This window comes from Mobula hypostoma, chromosome 7 (assembly GCF_963921235.1).
Source record: "Mobula hypostoma chromosome 7, sMobHyp1.1, whole genome shotgun sequence".
Lineage (NCBI taxonomy): Eukaryota > Metazoa > Chordata > Chondrichthyes > Myliobatiformes > Myliobatidae > Mobula > Mobula hypostoma.
The window spans coordinates 163,746,173-163,773,606 of record NC_086103.1 but is presented as its reverse complement, the minus strand read 5'-3'; the positions used below and the strand labels follow the sequence as shown (position 1 = coordinate 163,773,606).

Here is a 27,434-nt window from a genome sequence, read left to right as displayed (position 1 = left end):
TGATTGTCAATGATGTAACACATAAGGTCTTGCTTATTTCAATATCTACTTATTAGGGAATTTTTTAGATATCATTTTATGCTCTAAGTCTTTGATCTTGTTTCACCCAAGTGTCAAAATTAAGAAATATTTCTGCATAAAATAAGCAATGTTTACACAATTGAAAGTATATACTAGCTATAAACTGAAAATCTGGTTATCCTATCCAAAAAGGATTATGTTAGTAAAAAGCAGCCTTTGCACATTTACTTATCTGTGATTTTTATAGTTTGGGTTTTTTTCCCCCCCAAAGTATGCACTTAAACATTAACAATGTGTGGCTTCTGAAGTTTAAACATGTTGCTAATGTATTGCTTGCTAAAAGGTAGTTTTCCCTTAGCAAGCTATATTGGGTAATTTGTTCGATCTTTAGTTTTCAACTCTTTTCCTTTAACACGTATATGTGTGTGTGTCTGTATATGTACGTATCACTAACCAAATGTGTCATGTAGGGCATTCAATAATACCATTATTGGATTTTAAGCAGAAATTGGAAGTTTTCCAAATATGGATTCTTCCATAGTCATGATGTAGATTATTCTGCCCATAGTCACTGCTGGATATCAGTGCAATCCTATCAATCCCATTCCCTCACTATTTCCTTGATTCTTAAGACTACACACAGTTATAGGGTCATAAGACACAATAAGCACAGAAACAAGCCCTTTGGCCCATTTAGTACGTGCCTAACCATTAATCTGCCTAGTCCCATTGACCTGCATCCAGACCTTGACCCTCCATATGCCTCCTATCCAAATTTCTCTTAAATGTTGAAATTGACCCACTACTTGTGCGGCATTTTGTTCCACACTCTCACCACCCTCAACCTGTCACCTCTTGTTCGTAGTCTCACCCAACCTCAGTAGAAAAAGCCTGCTTGCATTTACCCTATCTATTCCCCTTATAATTTAGTATACCTCCATCAAATCTCCCCTCAATCTTCTATGTTCTAGGGAATAAATTCATAACCTTTTCAACTTTCCTTATGTCCACATGTCCATTATCATCCCGAGTTTCCAACCATGCATACATTAGAATTAATAGTGCCATGTCCTCCTTTTTTAATGGCAAAGGAGTAAAACAACTCATTAACACTACAGTTCTATAGAGTTCCAGAATATCATTTGATCTTAATTTTCTGCACTGTTAAAAGTCAGCAACAGACTGCATTAGGTGTGTTGCTCTTTCTGAAATTGTAGTAGAGGTGCCCATTTCAAGCCAATAGATCCAAGCAAATACTCCATTTTTAAAATAAATTTAAGTTCTTGTAGTTCAGCAAACTAAACCAGCAGTAAATAGTAAAGTTTATTCTGGAGGAACTCAGCAGGTCGGGCAGCATCAGTGGAAAAGATCGGTCGACGTTTCGGGCCGGAACCCTTCGTCAGGATTGTAGGGGGGAAGGGGCAGAGGCCCTATAAAGAAGGTGGGGGGAGGGTGGGAAGGAGAAGACTGGTAGGTTCCAGGAGAAAAACCAGTAAGGGGAAAGATAAAGGGGTGAGGGAAGGCAGGCAGGGAGGTGATAGGCAGGAAAGGTGAAGAAAGAATAGGGGAAAACACAATGGGTAGTAGAAAGAGGCGGAACCAAGAGGGAGGAGGTAGGCAGCTGGGGGAGGGGGCAGAGTGACATAGGGTGAAGGGAAGGGGAGGGAATTACCGGAAGTTGGAGAATCCTGTGTTCGTACCAAGGGGCTGGAGACTACCTAGGTGGTATATGAGGTGTTGCTCCTTCAACCTGAGTTTAGCCTCATCATGGCAGCAGAGGGGGCCATGTATGGACACATCTGAATGGGAGTGGGAAGCAGAGTTGAAGTGGGTGGCTACTGGGAGATCCTGTCTGTTTTGGCGGATGGAGCAGAGGTGCTCGACGAAGCGGTCCCCCAATCTGCATCGGGTTTCACCGATGTAAAGGAGGCTGCACCGGGAGCACCGGATGCAACAGATGACCCCAACAGACTCACAAGTGAAGTGTTGCCTCACTTGAAATACTGTTTGGGGCCCTGAATGGTGGCAAGAGATGAGGTGTATGGACAGGTGTAGCACTTGCGCTTACAGGGATAAGTGCCAGGTGGGAGATCCGTGGGGAGGGACGTGTGGATCAGGGAGTGGTGGAGGGACCGATCCCTGCGGAAGGCGGAGAGGGGTGGAGAGGGAAAGATGTGCTTAGTTGTGGGGTCCTGCAGAAGGTGGCGGAAGTTGCGGAGGATAATGTGTTGGATCCGGAGGCTGGTGGGGTGGTAGGTGAGGACAAGGGGAACTCTGTCCCTGTTGTGGTGGCGGGAGAATGGGGTGAGAGCCGAAGTGCGGGAAATGGAGGAGATGCGGGTGAGGGCATCATTGATGCAGAAGGGAAACCACGATCCTTAAAGAAAGAGAACATTTGAGATGTCCTGAAACGGAAAACCTCATCCTCGGAACAGATGCGGCGGAGACGGAGGAACTGGGAATAGGGAATGGGAGACCCCAGCATCTGCAGATTATTTTGTGTAAAGTTTATTCTACTGTCTGAACACGTGAAAGTTCTAATGTTTTAGCATATGGCTCATGAGATGTTTCCCCTTGCTCCCTTTAAACTCTTGGCCTTGTAAAATTTATTATAATACTGGGTAAGATCTTGTTAAAAGTGAGTTGCTGCATTAATAGGAACATACAATAATCTGGAAAATCTGGCAGTCCAGCTTGACCAAGGTCCCATGGGGGGCCAAATTGAATAAATTTATTTCCCATGAGAGAACCAGCCTGAAATGTATGAGGTACCCAAAGCTCTATTCGGAAAACTGATAGTTTGATCTTGTGTTTAGGATTAGGAAAATAATAACCAATGAAACTTGCTGAGCAATTTTCAAAGAAAAACTGTCACTGCATCAAATGATTGACTAAAATAGCAGAATACTTCATCCTCGGCTCAAGGCAAGGTGGGAATGTAGTTTTTGTGCCAATGGGCATTGAAACATTTGAAGTATCAAATACTGAACATATCAAAGTATTTTTTCTAGTTTGTTTGACAGTAATACTTTTGCACATTTTAACCAACATTTAGAACAGATGTTTTCTCAAGTATTCAGTTCAGGCCAATAGATTTTGCAACAAGATGAAAAAGAACGAGGAACAATTTGATTATAATTTTATTGAAAAGTGAACTGTGGTGTTACTTGATAAAGTTAAAATCTGGTGTTAAGAAATATTTTTTGCGCAAGCTTTTAAGAATTTTTCAGTCTGATGCAAATACAGAAGGCAGCTGCTGGGTTAATGACAGTTTAGTTAGATCAATTCTATCAGTCCATTATTTTCCTCTGTTCAGCAACAGGCTTTCTTTCAAATAGCCATCAACTCCCTTTTGATTGTATTTGTCACTTGCCTTCAGGAATGGGTAACTTATGGTAGTTAAGCAACACACAAAATGCTGGAGGAACTCAACAGGCCAGGCAACGTCTATGGAAAAGAGTAAACAGTTGATATTTCGGGCCAAGACCCTTCATCAGAACTGGAGAAAAAAAGATGAAGTCAGAATAAGAAGCTCATTTCACCTGTGAGTCTTTTAGAGTTATCTATTTGGTGCTCTCGGTGTGCCCTCCTGTATATCAGTGAGACCTAATGTAGATTGGAAGATCACTTCACCAAGCACCTATGCTCCATCTGCCGGAAAAAGCAGGATCTCCCAGTGGCTATCAATTTTAACTCTACTTCCCATTTCAACACATCAGTCCATAGCCTCCTGTACTGCCACAATGAGGATACGCTCAGGTTGGAGGAGCAACACCTTGTATTCCATCTAGGTAGCCTCCAACCTGATGATATGAATATCGATTTCTCAAACTTCCAGTAATGCCTCCCTCACCCCCCACCATTCTCCATTCCCATTTGCCTCTCTAACCTTATCTCCATACCTACCTGCCCATCACCTCCTTTGAGTGCTCCTCCACCCTTCCCTTTCTTCCATGGCTTTCTGTCCTCTCTTGCAGATTCCCCTTCTCCAGATTCCCTGTCTTTTTCACCAGTCAACTTCCCAGGTCTTTACTTCACCCCTCACCTCCCAGTTTCACCTTTCACCTACTAACTTGTACTACTTCTTCCCCTCCTTCCACTTTCTTAATCTGACCAGTCCTTTCTTCTCCAGTTTTGATGAAGGGTCTCAGCCTGAAATGTCGACTATTTACTCTTTTCCATAGATGCTGCCTGGCCAGCTGAGTTCCTCCAGCATTTTGTGTGTGTTGCTTGGATTTCCAGCATCTGCAGATTTTCTCTTGTTTGTGAATTTACGGTAGCAAATTAATTTGCCAGCTTGTCTTGGGATATTGAAAAAAGCCAGAGCACTTTGCAGAAACTCGAGCAGACACTGAGAGGACATACGAACTTGACCAGCATCTGGATTTCAGAGGTTGTGAAGGAAACGGTATTTTTGTTATCCTATAGCAAACTTGGGAAGTTAGCTTGCAGGCAAAATTGTATTTTAATGTGACAAAATGTTGAAGTAGAGGACGTTCAAATAACTAGAAGATGTTTTTGGAGACAGATTTCCGGGTTACTTGTTCTTCCCTATTGACAAGAGCAGCAAAGTGAAAACTTTTTGTAAAAAGGAAATTGCACAATACTATATTTCTGATGCTTGTAGAAATACGTGGGGGGTAGATTTTAAGGACAGAATATTGCTATTTGTTGTTTAATACATCGCAAAATTAAGATTGAATCAGTGGATTTAAGCCAGTGTTCATCCATATTGAATCACACTTGGTTAATATTTTAATTCAACTCGTGCAGTTGATTTGACTATCAATAAGATAAATTAAACTCTTCGTGTGTGCCTTTGGCCCCAAATACCCTCCCATACATAGCTAGCATGTGCAAGAGCAGAATGCATAATTAGGATTTTTTTTCAAGGTTTGATAGGACGTGACAAATATTTATATTGCTCTACATGCTGTACTGAATTTTAAAAATTGATCTCTTAACATTTAAACCTGTTTATTGTGAGAACATGGGAGAGTCATAAAGATACAGAAAAATACAGTACAGAAATAGGCCCTTCACCACTTTAGTCCATGCTAAACCATCGACCAGCACCTGGGTCTTGACCCTTCATACCCCTACCATCCATTTACCTATCCAAACTACTCTTAAGCATTGAAATCAAGTTTGCATGCACCACTTGCGCTGGCAGCTTGTTCCACACACTCTGGACCCTCTGAGTGAAGAAGTTTTCCCTCGTGTTCCCCTTAAACTTTTCACTTTTCAACCTTAACCCATGACCTCTAGTAGGCCCACTTAACCTCAGTGGAAAAAGCCTGCTTGCACTTACCCTATGTATACACCTCATAATTTTGTAAACATCTATCAAATGTCCCCTCATTCTTCTAATTTCTTGGAAATAAAGTCCTAACCTATTCAATCTTTCCTTATAACTCAGGCCCTCAGACCCGGCAACAGCCTTGTAAATTTTCTCTGTACTCTTTCAACCTTTTTACATCTTTCCTGTAGGTAGGTGACCAAAACTGCACACAGTACTCCAAATTAGGCATCACCAATGTCTTGTAGAATGTCAACATTCCATCCCATCTCCTGTGCTCAATACTTTGATTTATGAAAGGCCAGTGTGTCAAAAGCTTTTACAATCTTATCTACCTGTGATGCCACTTTCAATGAATTATGGACCTTTATTCCTAGATCCCTTTGTTCTACAGCACTCCTCTGTCCTACAGTTCACTGCGTAAGACCTACCCTAGTTGGTCCTACTGAAGTTTATCACCTTGCACTTGTCTGCATTAAATTTCTCATTTTTCCAACTGGTCAAGATCCCACTGTGAGCTGTGATAGTTTTCCTTGCTGTCCACTGCACCAGGAATCTTGGTGTTATCTGCACAATGGCTGATCCAGTTAAGCACATTATCATCCAGATCATTGATGTAGATGACAAACAATAACAGACTCTGCAGTGATCCCTACGGCATTCCACTAGTCACAGACCTTCATTCAGAGAGGCAGTTATCTAAATGAACAGTAAAACTAAACTGGTCTGTGGTGTTGGCAGAAATGGGCTCACTAGTATTGTATAGTAAAGCAAAATATTGTGGATTCTGGGAATCTTTTTGAGTTATAATGGTGAACAAAAAATAAAATGGCAATGTTTAATTGAAATTTAAAAAAAAACAAATCCTTGGATACACTTGGTTAAACGAGAGCTTGCAGAGAGAAGCAGAATTAATATTACCAATCCTAAATTTCAGTCAGTCTGACTTGGTTCTTTGTCCTGAGGCTGTTTCACCTGTAGAGTACATGCATTTCTGTATTCTATTCCAGAATTAACAGTATTTTGCTTTTGCGCAGCCAAATGTTTTCCTCTCCACAATATTTATTCTACATATCTGCAAAAGTTGTATTCCTGGTTGGCTAATAAATATTCATGATTCCCTTACCTCTATGATATCATCTCGGAGGCAGTTGAGTACCAATGATGTACATGGTACTCATGTACTATGTCGATTTATCTGGTAGGGATAGTAGACAACCTTCCCTCATTAGCACTCTATTAACTTAGTTTATGGCAGTTCATTGTAGATGCCAACCAGATGGTGAATTTATCACCTTGGTATGATGTAATAGCTTGCCAATTGGCAAGTCTAGTTATCTGTGTGCTTCTGTGACTTGAACATGCTGATGCTTTTAAGTGTTAAAATAGAAAAAGAGAAATGATTCAATGGGTCAGAAGCCCAATTTGTGAGAATTCAAAGTTGAATGTATGGAATAAGTCATGAGCTGACTAGCTTTTGCTCAATTATGCCAATTCATGCATGCAACCATATACTTATGTTACATTTTATATTTGTATCATATTTTACATAGCTGAAATAACATTCAAAGCCCTCAGTCCGTTGCTCTTGTAAGTAGTCTCGATTGAGAGACTGGGTTATATGAGAGTTGGAAAAAGATCACAGGAAATGAGAGTAGGCCCAGGAGATTGGGTCTTTGAACATGGTGCCAAATTTATTAACATTATGGCTGGTTGTCATCAACTTCATCATCTCATCTTTTGACTTCCTCATCTCCAAATCTCAAGAAGTGGAAATAGGAAGTACCCAGACCCCAAGCTTTCTCAGTATCACTATTAGACTGTAATCAAAGTTTGTTATCCTGCCTAACCTCGTTATCCTTTGACTTCTGAACTGCAAACATCAGATTGCACAATTTAATAATCAAAATTGTACTCAAATGTTGGGAGAGAAAATTTCAAAGAATCACAATGTTCTGAGTAAAGTAGCTTTCTTATTGTGCTATTAAAAAGCTGAGCCCTTAAGTTGAGACTGTAACCTGCTGTCTAAATTATTGCCTTACAGAAACATTACCTTTCATAGCCCACCTCCCTGCTGAATGCTTGATGCCCAGGAATATACCCTGTCAAGTATTGTGATTGGGGCTGACTATAAGTATTTTTATACTTGTTCACTAGGATGATCTTCCTCAATTTGTAAAGCAACCCATCGTACTTTGCATTTTTAGGGCAAATACATTTTCACAATGGGGAATAAATGTCAGAATTTTAGGTTTGGCTTCTAAGATCCCTATCATTGCAGCAAAACAACTTTTAACAAACTGGAGTTTGAATATAGCAGATAAACAACTACAGTACTATGTTTTCCTAATTGATTTCTCTAAATATACTTATTAACTTTCAGTGGTTTGCATTGAAGTCATAAAGGTCTCTGTGACTATCAGTATTTCCCAGTCTCTCACTTTTCAAAATATATTTTACTTGTCACTTTGATCTTCCAAAATGCAAAGTTTTCAAATTTTTACCAAATTATTTTTGCCAGTCATTTTATGTTTGCCCATTAATTTTTCTATATCGTTCTGTGGCCTGCTTTCCTATCTAGCTTTGTACTACTAGCAAGTTTGTATATATTGTACACTCAGGTGACATTTGTACAGTATACACACAGGCATCCAAGCAATGATCATTGCAATTCTCTGCTTGTTAGTTAACCACCTGTTAGTTAACAATTTAACCAGGTAACCATATAACAATTACAGCACAGAAACAGGCCATCTTGGCCCTTCTAGTCCGTGCCGAACTCTTACTCTCACCCCCACCGACCTGCACTCAGCCCATAACCATCCATTCCTTTCCTGTCCATATATCTATCCAATTTAACTTTAAACGACAACATCGAACCTGCCTCAACCACTTCTGCAGGAAGCTCATTCCACACAGCTACCACTCTCTGAATAAAGAAGTTCCCCCTCATGTTACCCCTAAACTTTTGTCCTTTAACTCTCAACTTATGTCCTCTTGTTTGAATCTTCCCCACTCTCGATGGAAAAAGCCTATCCACGTCAACTCTATCAATCCCTCTCATAATTTTAAACACCTCTATCAAGTCCCCCCTCAACCTTCTACGCTCCAAAGAATAAAGACCTAACTTGTTCAACCTTTCTCTGTAACTTAGGAGATGAAACCCAGGCAACATTTTAGTAAACCTCCTCTGTACTCTCTCAATTTTATTGACATCTTTCTTATAATTCGGTGACCAGAACTGTATACAATACTCCAAATTTGGCCTTACCAATGCCTTATACAATTTCAACATTACATCCCAACTCCTATACTCAAAGCTCTGATTAATAAAGGCCAGCATACTAAAAGCTTTCTTCACCACCCTATCCACATGAGATTCCACCTTCAGGAAACTATGCTCCATTATTCCTAGATCCCTCTGTTGAGTTGTTGATCCCACAAGTGTACTCTACATGTGTACCTGCAGGTTCTCTACAATTGTTTTTATTTCAAAGACTAGTTCATTTCATAATTCTTTTCCCAATCACATCTGTGTCCTGTTAGCATGGTTTCACTCATTTTCCAATTGCCGTATTTGTTAACTACTTGCTGTCAGCTCCATCATGGGCACTACTTTCACCTGCATCTAGGACATCTTCAAGGAGTGATGCCTCTAAAGGTGGCATCTATCATTAAGAACCTCAGTCACCCAGGGCATGCCCTCTTCTCATTGCCTTCAGGGAAGAGGCCCAGGAGTTTAAAGGCCCACTCAATGGTTTAGGGATAGCGCCTCTTCCCCCCGGTCATTAGATTTCTGAGTGGACATTGAACTCATGTGCACTACCTCATACTTTTTTTCTCTTTTTGCACTACTGATTTAATTTAACTTTTTAAAAAAATATATTACCTGTAAATGTTTTTATATTTTGCAGTGTACTGCTGCATAACAACAAATTTCACAAAATATGCTAGCGATATTAAACCTGATTCTGAATGTGAAATTATTTGCTAATTTTAAGTCAGTGGAGGGGAATTTAAGAATTCAGAAAATTCAGGAATGTCAAATATTTATTGTCTCATTTGAAACAGTAGGATATAAGCTATTCTATGAGATCCTGTGCAATTTGTTGGCTTTTTGTCTCATTGATTCCTCCGGTGCCATTTCTTCATTAATTTGTTGTTCATCATTCTCTGACCCTGTGGTTCCCCATTATTTCTAGGAATATTTTTTAATTTCCATAATGTGATCTATAAGCTATTTATTATCATTCCTGATAAACATGTTCTTATTTCTGCTTTGATTTTGCTGACTTTGCCTGAGGGGCACCCATGTTTTCCCTTAACTATTCCATTTTTGGATATAAAAATTTTGGAGACTTGATAATTTCATAGCTGGATTTTAGAATCATACCAAACCTCAGACGTTGCTCTTAAGACATAAAAATATTTATCATTTGCAAATGAATTTTAATAAAATTGGAGTGGAGATTTCTTTAAAAGCATTTATGCACATAATATTGAAATATTGGAATTGATATAAAGGATTGCTGGAGGGCCTAAGGAAAATTGGGGAAGTACAAAAGGAAAGACTGTTAAAGTTGTGGAAAAAGTGTAGTGCAGGTGGCCAAAGAGAAACCTGAAGGTCGAAAGTCCTGGGTTGGCTTGTCCAGAAGTCTGAGTCTGAAGAGTTGAGGTCAAGGACAGGAGGCAGCTTGTCCTGGGGTAGATGCTTGTGTGTGTGTATGTACGAGGATGAAAAAAAGAAAGGAGCTTGTTTTGCTGTTGCCTTGTTTTCGTTTGTTGCTGCTGCTGATGTTGTTCTGAACATTGTGGACATGCTAGATTGGTGCCAGAATGTATGGCGATGCTTGTGGGTTCCTTCCTCCCCCACCAGCACATTCTTGGGTATGTTGGTTATTAGCGTAAGCATTGCATTCATTCCATTGTATGTTTCAATGTATATCCGATAAATGTATTTGAATCTGAGTTGGTAGGTACAGTTTCAAGAAGCCATTATTAGCCAAACATTAACAACTACTTCTGGGCAAGATGCCATCTCTCTCCTCAGTGTTTCTCCTGGCAACCTGACCAATGAATAAATTTTTAGTCAGAAACTCTGCACTTAACCAAGATTCTAGTGAAGTGTGTAACTGAATTAATTACAGCATATTTTATTTTCTGTTATCTATTGTTCAATACTAATTTGCTAATAAGTTGTAGAAGTGGTGTAATTTCTGTAACCATACCTTGAACCATTGAGTGTATTTTTATGTATTCACAGGCGGAGTCTGACATGGGCCTCAGTTCATATCAACAGAAAATGTAAGTATTTTTACCAGATGTTGGAAAACTATGTTGAAACTTAGACTTAGTATTTGGATATTTTTCTTTTAAAAACCTATTCATGCAATGAGTAATGGAGTTTTTCTTTGAGCTTGGGATGTTTTAAAAATGGTCAAAACAAGATTTAAACCAAAGGAATGGAAAGCAATTTTGTAATCAGTTCTGCATTTGCATTAAAAATGGCCAGTCAACAAGTGAAAACCTGCTCAACGTTTAATAACTCAAACTGTCAGTCACTACCAACTGCATTTCCCAGTGTTCTTTATTGCAGGCTCCTCTAATTCTGACTTCAGCGGCCTTTGGTAGAATTACCACCATGACCCTGCACCCTCCTACCTCCACCACAACTTGCACACCCCTTCCCCTTCACACTGGATTTATTCTTCCACTGTATGCTGATTGATAATTCTGTGCCTCAACCTGTACTCACCACTGACCTAATTATCTTAATTTGTTCCATCACTTTGATTTCATCAATACAGGTCCACAATCCCTTATTCGAAATCCTTGGGGCCAGTTGCATTTTGGAATTCAGAATTTTTCGGATTTCAGAACCCCCACCACCCCCGATACCAAAAAACACGTATGGTCCAGTCCCTTATTTAACCTGTCTCAGTGCGGTAGACTTTAGGACCCGGTGGCGCGCCAAACCTACGCACATCCTCACGTATATTTTAAATTATCTCTAGATTACTTGTAATACCTAATACAATGTAAATGCTATGTAAATAGTTGTTATACTGTATTGTTTAGGGAATAATGACAAGAAAAAAATTTATTTCCAACAAAAACATTCAATAAAACAAAAATATACAGCTTCAAATGAACTGGATCAAACACATAGTAAATGACTTATTGGAATAAATGTAGAACATCACTGTCACTATAAAACTTCAGTAACTTGTCTTTCTGTTTAAATCATATACAGTGGTAGTTATGGCTCTATTTTCTTCAGTAAGACGCCGCACAGACACACCACGAACAAGCATCTGCAATAACTCCACTTTCTGCGTTATTGATAATGATAGATGCTTCCTTCTCTTTTTCTCATTGTTACCCATAGGGGTATCTGCAGCTCTTTTTGACATTTTCGCAGTAAAATTAAACACAAAAGTCAACAGTGAACTCAAAATATCAGTGAACAGCAAATGCACGTGTAACCAGTACGAGTGCCGAGCCACAGTTGACGTCTGGCGGCCTCTGCTAGTGCTGCCATGTCACACCTGAGTGACGTCAGCTGTTGGCAAAAAAAAACTTCGGTTTTCGGAGCTTTATGGATTTCGGATAAAGGAATATGCACCTGTATTTGTTTCACTTTTTATCTGACGTCTTCATACAATTTAGCTTTCTTCCTTTTTTATATTTCTAGAACTAAGCTTTTGAGCAATATTCAACTTAAAACATTTCCTCCTACATGTACTTTCCATCTTCTCCAATCCTTGTTCTTTTATAACTTCCATTGTTTCTGTTCTGATGATGGCACATTCTAATCTTTAGAATCTTTTGTACAGATAATTCCCTTCCATTGAGATTCATTGGTCCTTGTTCATTGCATTTCCTTTCTCCGCACTATTAGATATGTCATCCTTTACTATTTCCAGATCTTTCAGAACTATTTGGCCAAATATTACCCTTCAACCTTCTGAAAGAACTATTTCCTGGGGAAAAAAAAAAATCCCCACATCACCGTAGTACTTTATTCTTTTACTCCAGTGCCTTGTTGTACCAGACTTGGGTACTTTTCCTTATTTAAAGCAACACAAAATGCTGGAAGAGCTCAGCAGGCCAGGCAGCATCTATGGAAAAGAGTAAACAGTCGATATTTCGGGCTGAGACCCTTCATTAGGACCCTCGACTTTTTGACCTCTTCCCATCACCCTGATGAAGTAGCTATTTTCATATATTAGTTTCTAATTGAAATGCCTGTTTAATATGCTTTCCTTGGACTTGAAGACCACGTACTGATCTACATGTGACATTGAACTGCAGGTCCCCTATCACTTTTATTCTCTGCCTCACTAATTCTCTGCATCCTGTACCTTAATAAAGGTCAAATTATGTTTGCAGCGCGGTGTCTTGTTTGATCAGTATCTGTTGCAGCCATCCAGACTTGGCACTTTGAGGTAATTTTGCTGGTCCCCTGTGTACTAATTTCAGACCATTTCTCCCAATATTTCCATTTGTCTTGAATTGTACCTCTTAAACATTCTTTGGCATCTCCCATGTTCCACTATTCTCATTTTTTTTCTTTCTCTTCTTGCCTATAAGATTGTCCAGTTTGGATGATGTGAAACAGAAGTGATGCCTGACATTTAGAATTATTGAGATTTTGTTTTCAGTCCTCCCACCCTTGTGCTCTAAATGCTGTGGTATGTGGTTTTCAGAAGTTACTATTGAAGCAAACAGTATCACAAGTTAAGCCATAGTTCTTTGGTAACAGTTGATGAGAATTAATGATAACATTCTCTAACTTGAAATGAATGCCATATTTTGAGGGAAACAGTAGTGCAATGTCGAAGAAGTGGACTGATTTGCAACTATGTAAATCTTCAAGGGATATGAGAACATGGATTCAAAATGATGTGTGCTATGTGGTCTTGACCCTAATAGATCTAATTTCATAGAATTCATAATGTGAAGCTATGGTGGAGACGTGATGAAGTATTGCTTTAGTCACAAGAATTTGTCTAAATTGCATATCTATTTAAGACTTGCGAAGGAAATCAACAGCACCAAAATATTTCCATGAGGCTGAGAAAACCCTATATCTTGTACACAGTCGTCTGAATTGAGCTGCTGAATGTCAAATTGGCATAGAGTTGTGCTACTGATAACTGGTGATGAGCATCCTTGGCTTTATTCAAACTGGTGATGTAATGACGCTGTGCGAGTACTCACACTTTGCATGCTATGCTTCCTGTTGAGATACAAAATAATCTGTTTTCAGTTATATTGGCTGACCTGTTTTGAGTCTCAGCCTGGGGATCTCCTTGTGAGTGTTGGTCCTGCGGTCTCTTTGTGTTCCCAGAATTTTGCCGCTGATTGATTGAAGTGGTACCATGTTGATGGTCCAGTCGAAGTCATTTTGATCTTGTTGCATTTGGAGCATTGAATGTCATAGTATAACTATTTCTCACTTAATTTGTGTAGCATCCAACTTGTAGTACTCAGTCAATCAGGTGTAGCAGAGCCAGGAATTGACTGCTCCTTACAAGGACTTTGTTTACCACAGGTGTCATGTACTAGGTTTAATCACTTATATTGCCCTGTTTTAATCCAGGCATTTAGTTATCTCCTAAAATAGACCAACTGTTGCTCATCTCAGTGCAACCAGATGACTTATCTTGCAATGAATTTGTTAGGTCTCTGAGATCTTGGGTCTTAGTAAGGCGAACCAGTTTCCCAATTTTAAAGGCTATTATATTGGGATATTGTTTTATTTTATGCTGGACTAGTTCCAGATTTATGTTGCCTTAATCACCGTTTATGGTTTCTCTGAATAATCCATAATCTCATGATCACTCAATATGGAAGATTTGCTCCTTGGTTAAGTCATTGTAAATCTCACTGCTTATTTTTTTTTCAATGTTCGCAGACCATTAACTATCATTGTATGTGACTCTAATCAAACAGAATACACTGTCCACTCTTGGACAGTTTTAAACCCTCTGACTACCACAGCAGCACACGTGTTTATTGCATTGATTGACATTTCTGGGCACCCTAGCAAAATAGTTTGTAATATGCCTTTTGGCCCAGAACTTGTGGCACCTATGACCCAGTTGCTGCCATGAGTTGTGTCTCAGCTGAATGTGGCATCAACCTTTCTGAACAGGGAAGCTACTATAGCTTGTAGGTGTTCCTTGAGGTGGTAAGCAGTCATAATTCATTGTTACGTGGGCAGTTTTATACTTGTATAGTCAGCTTACACCAAGGTTTCTCTCTCCCCCCTGCCCCCCCCCCCCCCAGGACCTGAAAGTTCATAAGTTGGAAATGAATAAAGAATACTGTATGGAAGAGGATCGCAGAAGCACTTGTGATATGTGAGAGAGAGAGCAGGTGTGGGAAGAGCCACTGCTAGCTGGCCTCATTATCTCAGTTAGTGAGCAAGTGAATCTAGTCAACACTCCTGACTCGGCTTGACTCAGGCCCTGATTGTAAAAGGTCGGATGGTTGGGGAGCAATCCTGCAGATGTACCCTGTTTTGTTACCATTGGCAGGAGGTGCCTGTGCAAGTCCACAATAGCCAGTAAATCTAGTCTGCCAGTCTCCATAATGCTTGTTTGAATGTATGGCATGTTTATAGTCAGGTGTTGGAAATCTGGGAGGACCTGTACATGTTAACAATGTTCCCTTTTGTGTTTTTTTAAAAAAAATATGGATTGATATTGGTACTTCAACTTGCCCTACTGACAAATTAATGATGGAGTTGAAGACCCATATTTAGGTTTCCTGATCACGTCATTAATCATGACGGTTTGAATTACTATATCTTAATAGAACAAATGATTGAGCTCCATTTGCTGCAATTTTGCTCAGTGTATGCAGCATGTGTAGTCATGAAATTTAATTGAGCAGGTTTTTATTTAGCGAACCAGAGTAAAAGAAAGTAGTAGTTCTGCTTTAGCTGAATGTCTTAAATGTACAAAAGCTGATAACAAACAGGGTTGTATTCCCTAAAATAGAACGCCGAGCATTGAACATTACTTTAAGAGCTAGACGTAGAAGATTTAAGAGTGAATTCGTAATTAATGGAAGCTAATTGAGGAAATTCTGTCAGTTGGAAGTACGCATTCCACCCGTACTGGGTTACGAGCTGGTGATCTCTTTGGAAACTCACCCAGTAGAAGGCAATGGCAAACCACTGCTGTAACTTGCCTCGTACGCGGTTCCTCACTGCGTCAGAGAGGCGTGGAGGGAAATCGTCTGCTAACCGGAGAAACTCTGGATGCAACGTACCTTTCCTTTTATTGCTTAAAAATTAAACTGATTTTTCAGAACTGTGAAGCACACTGGCATTTTGGACATCCTATTGATACTAGGACACTTGTTGGATTTGAATCTGAGGGATTTTAATTAAGATACAAGAAACAGAAATAGGTTATTCAGTCACTCATCTTCAATCTAAGATTCAATACGATCATGTCCAATCTTTTACCTCAGTGCCATATCCCTGTACTAGTTGCCTTACTACTGAAAATCCATTGATCTCTCAAGTATCCAGGTTCTCCCCAGCTTACAGTCTTTAACTTGTGTACAGGCTGTACACACTCACTCGTGTTTGGGAGACTACTGGGATGGATTTGCATGCTGCTGCAGGGCTGCATGCATCTTTTGCTGTGTGGGAACTCTGTCTGAGGCCACATTTCCAACTGGTGAACAGTCTGGGTTATGAACAGTTCACAGGAATGGACTCTGCTGTAACCTGAGGGGGACCTGTCCCCAGCAGCTGAGATTACACAGCTGCCTTATGTAGAAAATTCCATGGATTTAATGGATTCCTAACAGATTAAACTGGGTAATCTTGACAAAAACTAGGATATAAGTACCTGAGTTCAGAAAGGAAATGCCACGTAATTGATTACTATTTTATCTGTCTTGGTGAAAAATAATTTTCCCTCTTAGTGAAATATCAGTGAATGATCTGGCTCATAAAGTGACACTATCAGTATAAGGGTTAAAACTGGATAACTGATAAGCTGCAGATGAGACAAGATTTCATCGTGGTTATATAGGTTCTGATGTGAATCACATCCCTCAATTTTCTATATTTTCAGTAATTGCGTCCTGTTCAAAGCTAAAATTGCAAGAACTTGGCCAAATTCTAAAACAGAATGGTGATTTTTTAAAAAAAATTGTAAACAGCCATAATTCTGCGTCTGAATTTGGCCAAGTTATTGTAATTTTCTGATTGTTTTCAATCTTCTCCATTCTTTTGCCCATCAAATGCTATCCCTACCTGAAATTTAGGTTCTACTTGCACTGAAAGTTGGCACCATTGCTTTTGGCAGCCCCTTGGAGTAGAGAATGACTTGCTTTTATTCTAGTTCTGAGTTGGTTGAAGTGATTTGGAAACTTTGTTCCTTAATGTTTTCCATCCATCTGTGAAGACACTGTGACGAGAATACACATAGATAAGATGTTAGCTGTCCTGTGTGATCAGCAGTTGGTCTGCCACCTGTCTTCATGACAGAGATAAGGAACACAATGAAACAGCATCTGGAGATGTGTAATGAAGGGACGGGAGAGAGAGAGCTGTCTGGAGCGGCTCCCCCTTTGAACCCTGAACTGTTTGAAGTGATGGACAAGCGATACCCCAGCAGGGGGATAAAAAGGGACAGGTTCGCTAAGACAGGGACACACGCCACCCGAGGTAACAAGACCCTGGAAGCGGTGCGCCTCTCACGAGTCGGTGGGAAGTATCGGACAACGCACAGGGTGGAAAGGTATGATCAGCGGGAACCCGGTGTGTGTCTTGCTTGGGTGCCAGGTTTACTGCAGAGGATCGACCGCATCTGGAGGAGGGGTCACAGTCGGTGACCTCAGGTGACATCACCAAGGACCTGCCCAAAAGCTACTTGTGAGCAATTATCGCCGGTCTGTGAGTGGAAGCGTTTCTGAATGATCAGTCGTTCCCGTTCTCTCTCTCTCTCTCTCTCTCTCTGTCTCTGTGTCTCTGTCTCTGTCTCTCTCCCCCCCCCCCAACGTTGTCCATCGCCATGGCAACGATTACTGCGATCTGAACTACTAAATTGGACTGAACTTTTTGTCACTTTGAAATTGGTCATTTATCCCTAGACAACGATAGAGCTTGATTGATGCTGTTATCTTAATTCTGTGCATATGTGTGTTTATCATTGCTGAACTGTTGCATTTATTATCCTTTCGATTACTGTGTTGCTTGTTTCTTTAATAAAACTTTCTTAGTTCTAGTAATCCAGACTCCAACTGAGTGATCCATTTCTGCTGGTTTGGCAACCCAGTTACGGGGTACGTAACAACACAAACATTGGTTTGACTATCCTATGTATTGAATGATTTTATGGCAACAATGTGAGAGCTTCTTTAGTGCTTGGGTGATTCCTCTAGATCAAGCCTTCAAAGCATAATGGAGGGCGGATGCTTGAATGCCATGAGCTTTGTGCAGGTTTTGAGGACTAGTGCAAGCATTGTTTTCCCTCAGTTAGCTGGAGGGAGTGAATTTTGTTATAAATATCTGCTTTGGTTCCCAGGTGCCTCCTAAGAAGGTATGTGATCTATACTTTACAATCTCGAAGCGGATCTTGATTGTCAGGAGAATGTGTGGTGCTGAGGTAGGCATTCAGATAAGACTCCTGAAGAAGGAGCTCAGCCTGCTAAGTCGACTATTTACTCTTTTCATTGGTGGTGCCTGATCTGCTGAGTTCCTCCCGCATTTTGTGAGTGTTTAGATTTCCAGCGCCTGCTGATGTTCTTGTTTCTGATGTTTAATATAAGACCTATCCCTTTGTACGTGCTTGCGAGAGAGATGACTGGCAGCTCAGGTTTGATATCATGTATGTACATTGTCTCAGCATTGTAATTTAAAGGCCAGAATTAAAACCGTAAGACAAAGGAGCAGAATTATGCCATTCATCCCATTCTGGGCCAGAGACAATGAAGATTGAGGTTTCTTATCTATCCTGTAGATTAGCTCTTCTCCACCAGAAAGTCTTTCTGGAGCTAAGACAGTGTTGTGGAGAGGATGATTAAGAATTGACATAGTTTTGTTCGATCCTGCGCTCTACTGGGATTAAGTTGGTGTTGGATCTGCTGGTTAAAATCATGTCATTATGTAACAGATATAAAAGGTAGTGCCCCTATATTTTTATTGTATGGTGAAGATGTCCACTGTACTTGTTGAGAGACGCAATTTCCTCTTCGAACTCTGGTTAGCTCCTTGGCAAGTGAAAGGAGGTAGATGCAGGGGATCCCTGTGATGACATGGTAGACTGTAGGGATTCACCCCCCCCCCATAAAAATGATTGCTTTTGGAAGTATTTTGAAGATGGGGACTTTTTAAAAAATAATATATATATATATATATATATATATATATATTTGTGACCTGTAATACTTTTAAGATCCCCTGACATATTTTCTTCCTTGATGAAGCACGGATTTTCTTCCAGGAGTGTTATCTGCCACCTTTCAATGTGCTTTAGGTACTATCTGCTCCAGAAGTCTTGTTCAACTTTGGAATGATTTTTTTTAGGCAAAGAATAATCTATGGTTGTTGTGAATAATGAACTATTGGAGAATCGAGGATACTCATGACAAGGAAGGAGTCTCATTTTGGAAGTTCTTCGAAGTACTCCTGGTGGGTGCTCTGACTCAGGCTACGTCCACACTAGACCGGATAAATCCATGACCAGAGTTTTTCTCTTCATTTTGACCCTCCATCCACACTAAACAGCGTTTTCCTCCCCCGAAAACGGAGCTTTTCTAAAACACTCTCTAGAGTGTTTAAATCTGAAAACGCCAGTTGGCGGTTGCAGTGTGTATGGGGTAACTGGCTGATTTTAAAAACGCCGTCATGATGTGCCGGAACAAATGGTGGCGGCAGCGTGGCATTTCATTGTTTTCTTGAACGCAGCCTCCAACACCACAGCAACAATATCTGACAATAGATGTGTAACAGCCTAATGTAACATTGTATGGAAATACAAGATAACACTACAAACATGTTTTATACATTTAACAAGATGCTTTATTAATGTATTGCTTGTGCAAACATTCAATAGATGCAATTGTCACTTTTGCCCAGTAACTCGTTTTATTGCATTAAATACAGCAAAAATAATACACAAAAACATCGCAAAAGTAAAGGCAAACAAATGAGGTAACAGCAAATTTCACTTTTGCCAATAACAAGCCTTATTGCATTTAGTTGTAGCTGTCGTCCCTTTCATCGGTGAAGAGACTATGGCTGTAGGAAATGTTTCTGGACAAAACGCGCACCAAGTCTTTCGTTTGGCAATTTCCTTTTAGGTTCTTGTAGTCAGTAACTGGACAAACGTGCAGCAAGTATACCGTTTCCTCTTCACTTGTTTTCTGTGTGTCCTGCACATGCCCAGTAGGAGGAGATTCGCCCAAATATCCATTCTAATGTGGACGGAGGTATTTTCAAAAACACCTGGTGTGGACACCTATCATTTTTAAGCGAAACCGTTTTCAAAATTATCCGGTCTAGTGTGGTCCTTAAATCCTTAAGTGTTCTTTTGTTCTTGGCTGTTCTAGCCTGTCAATAGGGACACATTTTTATTGGCTGACAGTACAAGTGATTCCCACAATACAGCTGCTAAGGTAATGGAAATTTCCCTTTCTGAATTCACAAATCTCTACCAAAATTTTAATATGGAATAAAATCTGCTCTTGCAGTACTGATGTGGAGAAAAAAAATATATTTTATGTCAGTGTGTTTCTTGATACATGATGGGGTTTTATTATGGAACATCTGAAATGGGCAGCTTTATAGGAATGAAAGTCCTCTCCCTGTCCGCACACATTAATAAAGTAATGCAAGGGTTACTGCTTGTTGTCTTCCATTTGCTAACAATTTATCTAATGTAGCCCTTTTATGGTGCCACTGAAGTCTGAATAAATTATGGAAATATTATTCCTGAGCATGTAATATTATGGAATCCTGAGTATGTTTTACAAAGATACAAAACTTGTAGGATAGATACATTTACTAAGTATCATAAAATTCTTTCCATTTTAGAGGAATTTAATCCTCCTTGGAATTTTCAGCCTAATTTCTACTAAATTTTTTTTTGAGTTATGTAATCTCAGATATGCATTCATGCTTTGGAAATAGACCCGCGTATTGTAGTTAAATATTTATAATATGCTGTTATACATAAAGCAGTTTTTTTTCAGGCCTCTGAACATAGGGTCAAACTACTTTATTTAACTCTTTTATTATGAATTCCCAAATTCCTGAAGTGCTTCATCAGCCACAAATTTCTCTTTCCTATTGTGTCATAATATTTCAAACTGTTTGTTGCTTTTGGAAATAGTGTTGCAATTCTTGTTAGAAGGCATCTTTTTGTTTTAGGATCCATTTTCAACTAATAATTTAATGTACAGGCCCTCCTCATTACAGCAGGATTCCATTCCTGAGAACTTTTCATGATCTCAAACAAGAGAGAATCTGCATATGATGGAAATCCAAGCAACACACAAAATGCTGGAGGGACTTAGCAGGCCAGGCAGCATCTATGGAAAAGAGTACAGTCGACTGAAGGGTCCAGGCCCAAAACCCCTACTGTACTCTTTTCCGTAGATGCTGTCTGGCCTGCTGAGTTGCTCCAGTATTTTGTGTGTGAAACTTTCATAATCGGAGCAGTTTATGAGTCGGAAATATTACCACCCAGTAATAGATTTAAATAAAAACGTAAGCTAACCAAAGCAATTTGGAGTTAAACCAGGACTTTTAACACCAGCGTTACGCTTTCTGTGCAAAATGAAATGGTATTGTACGGAAACTATTATCCATACTTAGTCCTTTATTCAATACACAGCAGACAAATTATTGTTTGTTTCTTTCATATGAAAAAATGTGAAAGCTGTATTGTGATTCCAACATCACACCGGAGCCACGAGTTCCAGCATAGCAGAAGATATATACAGCCTTGCAGAAGCTGGTCTTGCAAACGCTAGATATTATGTACAGCCTGTCCATAAATCAGATATTCATGATGATGGCATCTGTCTGTCTCTATAGAGTTTTACAAGCCTGGGTGGAAGGTATGGTGATCCTGGAGTACCCAGTCACAAGATCTCTCTCTCAGCCTCACTGGTGTAGTGCAAAGGAAAGTGAAGCAAAACGTTTGGCCCCAGCTTGGCTGCAGGAGGTGCCAAAAGGATGTTCAGTGATGTCCAGCCTCCTTAGGGGTTGCACCGCCGATTTTCTGTCAGGGTTTATTCTCATAGCCTTCGTTTCTCCTGAGGCTCCCCACAAGGCACTGGGATTACTTACCCATAGCTGGGGATCAGGTGTTCATAACCTGGGGAAAATGCTTATGCAACTTGTTTGACATTACTGTAGCCATGCTTTTGCTGGTAGCAGTGCTAATGTCTTCAGGGTTGCATTGGAAATAATGCTAATCAAGAGGTCCTGTGACATTATAAAGGCTGACTAGATTATTATGTCACTGGACAGTGATAAATGTGGAAGGACTAAGGGTGAAATAATAGTTTATTTGGATCCAAGACAATAACCTGTGTTGTTCACAGAGGGTGCCAGAGGGTTTGCAAAGGAGATAAGAAGCTAAAGAACAATTAGGTAAGCACAATGAAGTTACAAAATAAAATTGAAAAGAAGGATTTGCAAATAATAATAAAATCTGCATAGCAATAGGTAAGGGATGCACAAGTTAAATTAGAAAATAACAATATTGGTAAAGCATAAAGATTACACAGCTAATTTTGTCTGTACTTACCAGAGAATCTTGCAAATTTGCCTTAATCTTTACAAAAGAGATTTAAAAGTATAAAAAGAAAAGTTAATTTGAAATGTATAGAACAGAGCCTGTGCGAGGTGGAGTGCTAACTGGTCTCTTGGATCAGTTCTGTTTCTTATCATGCACACAAACACATGCACACAAGACAGCATGCTGTATGGCCTGGAGAGCCATTTGCTTAAAATTGATTTTTGTGTCACTGTCCAGTTGTGATACCCAACAAGGGAATAAATGGAAAACGTTGGCTGGGCGTTGTGTGTTACTCTGGCTTTGATTATAAGTTGGCTTTGTGACGTTTCAAGATGATTGCATCCACCAATAGGAAGTATACAAGTATATAGGCTTTAGTACATTCTCCATGCATTATTTCTAATTTATCTAGATGCTGGTGATGGAATGTGAAGAAGGTGGGGCCTTGTATGGGCCTGTTCTATGCATTTTTGGGTGTTTGTTTCAAGTTCCCTTTACTGCAGTGATATTTACTGCAGTGATGATATACAATCAGGAATTTGGTGAATGTTGTTGGGACCAGGGAACAATGTCCTGAGCATTGACTCCATTTTTGCCTCAGGCCGTGGTCACATATTGGTATAAGTCTAGTGTGAGAGAAGGAACTGACAGGAATATGGCTTGGATTTGAAGTGTCCACAAGTATAAGTGCCAGATCAAACTAGATTTTGGTATTCTACATGATGGTTTGCAGTTTATTAGAATACCTAAAATGCATGGGATGGATATCACTGCTTTTGAAAAGCTGGTTCAGATTAGTTAGCAACAAAGGCTGCGGCCAGGTTCAACTGGGTTTTATTTTTCTTGAGCTAATGCCAACTATGTAAACGTACATCCAGATTGTAATTGTTTCACAGTTTGTACTAGTGTCGTTGTTGTGCTGTCTTTGCATTAATATGAAATTGGAAGTAATTTATAAATCTGAGGATGCCACATGATTAGGTATAGTTAATGCAAGGCAATATTAAAGTACAAGAAATCATGAAAAATTCTGGATGTGCTCTTGGCAAATCATTTTCAATACAAGGATGAGTTGGTTCCCTGTCGTAGAAAGAATGACAAAATGGGAAAAAGGTGGGGCCTTGATTGGGCCTGTTCTGTCTCCTTTTGAGTTGTGTGTTGAGCCCAAATAATATAGTTGTAAATGATCTAGGGATAGACAATTGCTAAAGATAGAAATTAGTGTTAAGATAGGTTGTTTTGACTCTTCAGATCTATGTCAGCTCTCAGCAATCCCATTCCTCCAATATTTTCCCTGTAATCTATTTCCTCACGTCTGTCAATTTACCCCTGATTTTACTATATATCTGCGCACTAGGATCAATTGACAGTGCCCAATTAACTTGCCAACGACACATCTTTTGGATGCAAGAGGAAGCCCAAACCTGCAGGAGGTGGGGGGAGCATGCAAGCTCCACATGATTAGCACTCAATATTAAACTCAACTCACTGGAGCTCTATGCACTATTGTGCCGCTCATTTATGTTGTCTAAGATGGGCAATCAGTGCAGCCATTCCAAGTTGTATGTTGCAATTGAATCCAAGTACTTTTCAAAGGGGAGTATGGCTCTTTTAGTAGGGAATGGAAGGGAAATGGGTTCAGCTTTTAAAGATCAAATTATTATGAAATATTGAAATATTTTAAATCGCAAGAATGTAAAATACCCTACGTATTTTAAGTCTTCTCAGCAGGTTCATAACTACTTTGATGCTTGCCAAATCATAATAGCTACAAAATTAGTCATCATGCCACTCTGAAATAAAGTTATTGTTGACTGATAAGTGGCTAATCATGATTGGTTGGTTTGGTGGGATGTTCCTCCAGTTGTAATCTCGTACCTGGACACACCTTGGTACAGAAGGGGAAGTATTTCAGCTGTTTTAATTGCAGTGCAAGAAAAATATGATAATAGATGTCATGTAGTACACCACAAAGCAGTAATTTAATCTAGTGGTTTTGTTGGCACTTTAGATTGAGCTTTGCTTTTGTGGCTTATCTTTGCCATACTTGAATTAATACTTTATTTGTTAATTGTAACCATGATGTCTTGAAGTTAGTTTATAATTTATATGGCCAGTCTGATTTTGTTATCTGATGCAATTCATTAGTAAATGTTACCTGAATTATGAAATGTATTGCACAGCCTGTCCCTTGGTTGAGAACGCCCAGCTAATTGACATTCCTACAGACAAGTACACTCTCATAATATTAAACTTGGAAGTCTGGCCTACATGATGTGTTCATTCCTACAGAGTAGAACTAGAGTTCCCCTCTCCACTTCTGCTAAATGTTTAAAATCTGTTTTATGTACTTTTGATGCCATTGATTACAATATTGGTTGATGTTACCACAGAGTGATTTTTGTGTAGTTTCTAACTTGCGGAGAAAATAAAAATAAGGACATCATTGAAAATAGAATCTGTTCAATAGCTGGGCCTTACCTACTGTAGGGATCAGTTGCCTAATCTGAAATGCATGGAGATGGTAGAGACTCCAGAAGTTGATGTTGGTGTTGTTTTTGTATGTGTAGGAGAGAACTGAAGGAGATTCCACCTTTTTGAGTATCTGATGTGACTTCAGATGCTTTCTGCAGCTGAGGGGAATAATCAGAATATATTGTATTAGAGCTCACAGATGAGTGGTAACCTATGAATGTCCAAGAAAGCATCACACACTAGTTTATCTGTCTTTATGAAGAAATGTGAGGAAGATAATTTGCGGAAATTTCATTAAACCATGTTTCTGGTTTTTTTTTTGTAGAGTTATCTCACTTTTTGTATCTGCTTTCGGTGCCCCTGTCTTTTTTTGACTATCTGATGAGGTAGTAAATTGGATTAGACACTGGCTTCGCAGTAGAAGCCAGAAAATGGTAGCAGATGCTAGTGGGGGAAGCCAGGATGTTATTTGATGTTGCCTCTGACTGGAGGCCTGTGACTAATGGAGTGCTGCAGGGATCAGTGGTGGGTCCATTGTTGTTTGTCATCCAAATCATCGATATAGATGACAATGTGGTAAACTGTATCAGCAAATTCACGGATGATACCAAGATCGAGGGTGTAGTGGACAGTGAGGAAGACTTATCAAAGCTTGCAGTGGGATCCAGAGCAGCTTGAAAAACGGGCTAAAAACACAGCAGATGGAATTTACTGCAGACAAGTGCCAGGTGTTGCAATTTGGGAGAACAAACTGGGGTACAACTTGCATGGTGAGTGGTGGGGGACTGAGGAGTGCAGTAGGGCAGAGGGATCTGGCAAGATAGGTCCATGATTACTTGAAAGTGATGTCACCGGTAGATGGGGTCATGGAGAGCTTTTAGCACATCAGCATTCATAAATCAAGGCATTGAGTACAGAAGTTGGGATGTTATGTTCAAGCTGTATAAGATGTTGGTGTGGCCTAGTTTGGAGTTTTATGTGCAGTGTTGGTCATTACAGGAAAGATGTAAATAAGTTTGAAAGAGTACAGAGAAAATGTACAAGGATGTTGCCAGGCCTTGAGGACCTGAGTTGTAGGGAAAGCTTGGATAGGTTAGGACTTCCTTCTACATTCTAGGGAATAATGAAGGGAGATTTGATAGAGGTCTACAAAATTGAGTGATGAAGATCAGGTAAAATGCAAGCAGACTTTTTCCACTGAGTTGGGTGAGACTAGAACTGGAGCCTCTAGATCATTCCAGGTTACTTCTGATCTCCAACACTGCTTTATTAAAGAGTTCACCAGGCTGTGTACTTGAGAACAGGAGACTTTAGCCCGTAGGAACTCTCAGTGTAGACGTGCAGCCTTCCAGTATTTGTCAGTTAGATACAACACATGCCTTATGGAGACTTCTTTGCTAAGCTCTTGCTAGACAGTCTCCTAAAGGAAATCAATAAAGCATATTTCTCCTGTACATATTGTTCTTCATTAGTCTTTCCAGGTTCCCTTGACCTCCTATGGTGCACTTTCCTCTTCCCCTCCCACAGTATTCATTCTTTAGCAGCACTCCCCTGTTGCTTGCATAGTGCTCTATCCCTTAACATCTTAGTCAAACAATTGCTTAAACACGAGGAAAGTTGTGTTAATAGTAATTTGCATTTGTAGTTCATGCTTTCTTCTGCTGTTTGTGAAAGTAGTATAGAGTAACCACAGTGCTCTTTTAATACTAACCTGGGCACAAATCAATTGAAATCTATTTCTTTACTTTAATTGGCATTCATGTCCATTAATTATTCCTTTCTGGCTTTCGTTGTTACTAATTTAATTGCTTCCTACGCCCTATCCAAGTCAATTTTATCTCCTATATTGTGGCAAATACTTTGTAAACTTCATCTTGCAGCTCTGGCCACAAGATGGAATTTATAAACTGTGGAAGTGCATGTATTTAAAGTTAATATCTCAGTTTACCAAAGCTGGAATCTTTGTATGCTTTGAAAAGGGTTGAGGATTGAGGGGATTTGCGAATCTATTAGGCAGATTTGGAGATTGAAGCCATGGCAGAAAGATGGGGGAAAATAAAGGAAGTCTGTGCAGAAATATGTCAGGAAGAATTGATGTGGTCTGAAGTCAGCTATTAATATAACTAACTAATCATCAATGTGATTGTCACCAGAACTCTTAGCTTTGAAATTCAAATCTGCTGTAATCTTTCTTTAAAATCCCTCTAGACTAACACTTGATCATTTGTCCTGATGTTTTATTCACTAACTTCATATAACATTGTATTGTTCCTTCAGTGCGCCATGGCACACTTTAAGGAATGTTATATTCGTACAAGGTGTTGTAATGTCACATTATAAGAATTCAATTTAAAAACAGATAATTACTTAAGGCAGACCATGATGTAATACAGCAAACATAATCTTACTTGAGAAATATTGTGAAAAATCAAAGACAATTTCTGATTAAAGAATAGCTGTTACCTTGGTTTAAATAAGCTGCTGTATTAATCATTGAAGATTAAATTATTGCTGAAATGACAATCATAAAGACTGGCCTTTGTTTGCAATTTATCACGGTGAATCATGGTGTGACCACGATAACCCCATACAAAACATTAGTAGGTTGATTAGTCATTTGAAATACTAGACTGGAGATTGTTTTAAAAAAAACACTTCATTCTGCTGTCTAATCCACTTTCACTTTTTGCTGCAAAATTCTTTAAATTACTTGACTTGGTTCCTTATGGGGAGTTTTCCCATAACAGCATTATTTGCAGTTTTGAATTATTCGGACAACATTGAATCCAGTGTAATGGGTGATATTTTCGATCACTATAGCTGCCCAGCCACCACCACCTGTTTCTCACACCACACCA

At 39.5% G+C, this 27,434-nt stretch overlaps 1 protein-coding gene across 2 annotated transcripts in view; it reads left to right on the top strand.

The window, feature by feature from the left end:
• Window positions 1-27,434, top strand: part of tmem131 (transmembrane protein 131) — a 191,722-nt gene that overhangs the window by 41,332 nt on the left and 122,956 nt on the right. For both annotated transcript variants that reach the window (XM_063054492.1, XM_063054491.1), the window contains exon 3: window positions 10,584-10,624. In XM_063054492.1, the coding sequence (XP_062910562.1) occupies window positions 10,584-10,624 (41 nt within the window). The remainder of the gene's footprint in view (window positions 1-10,583; window positions 10,625-27,434) is intronic.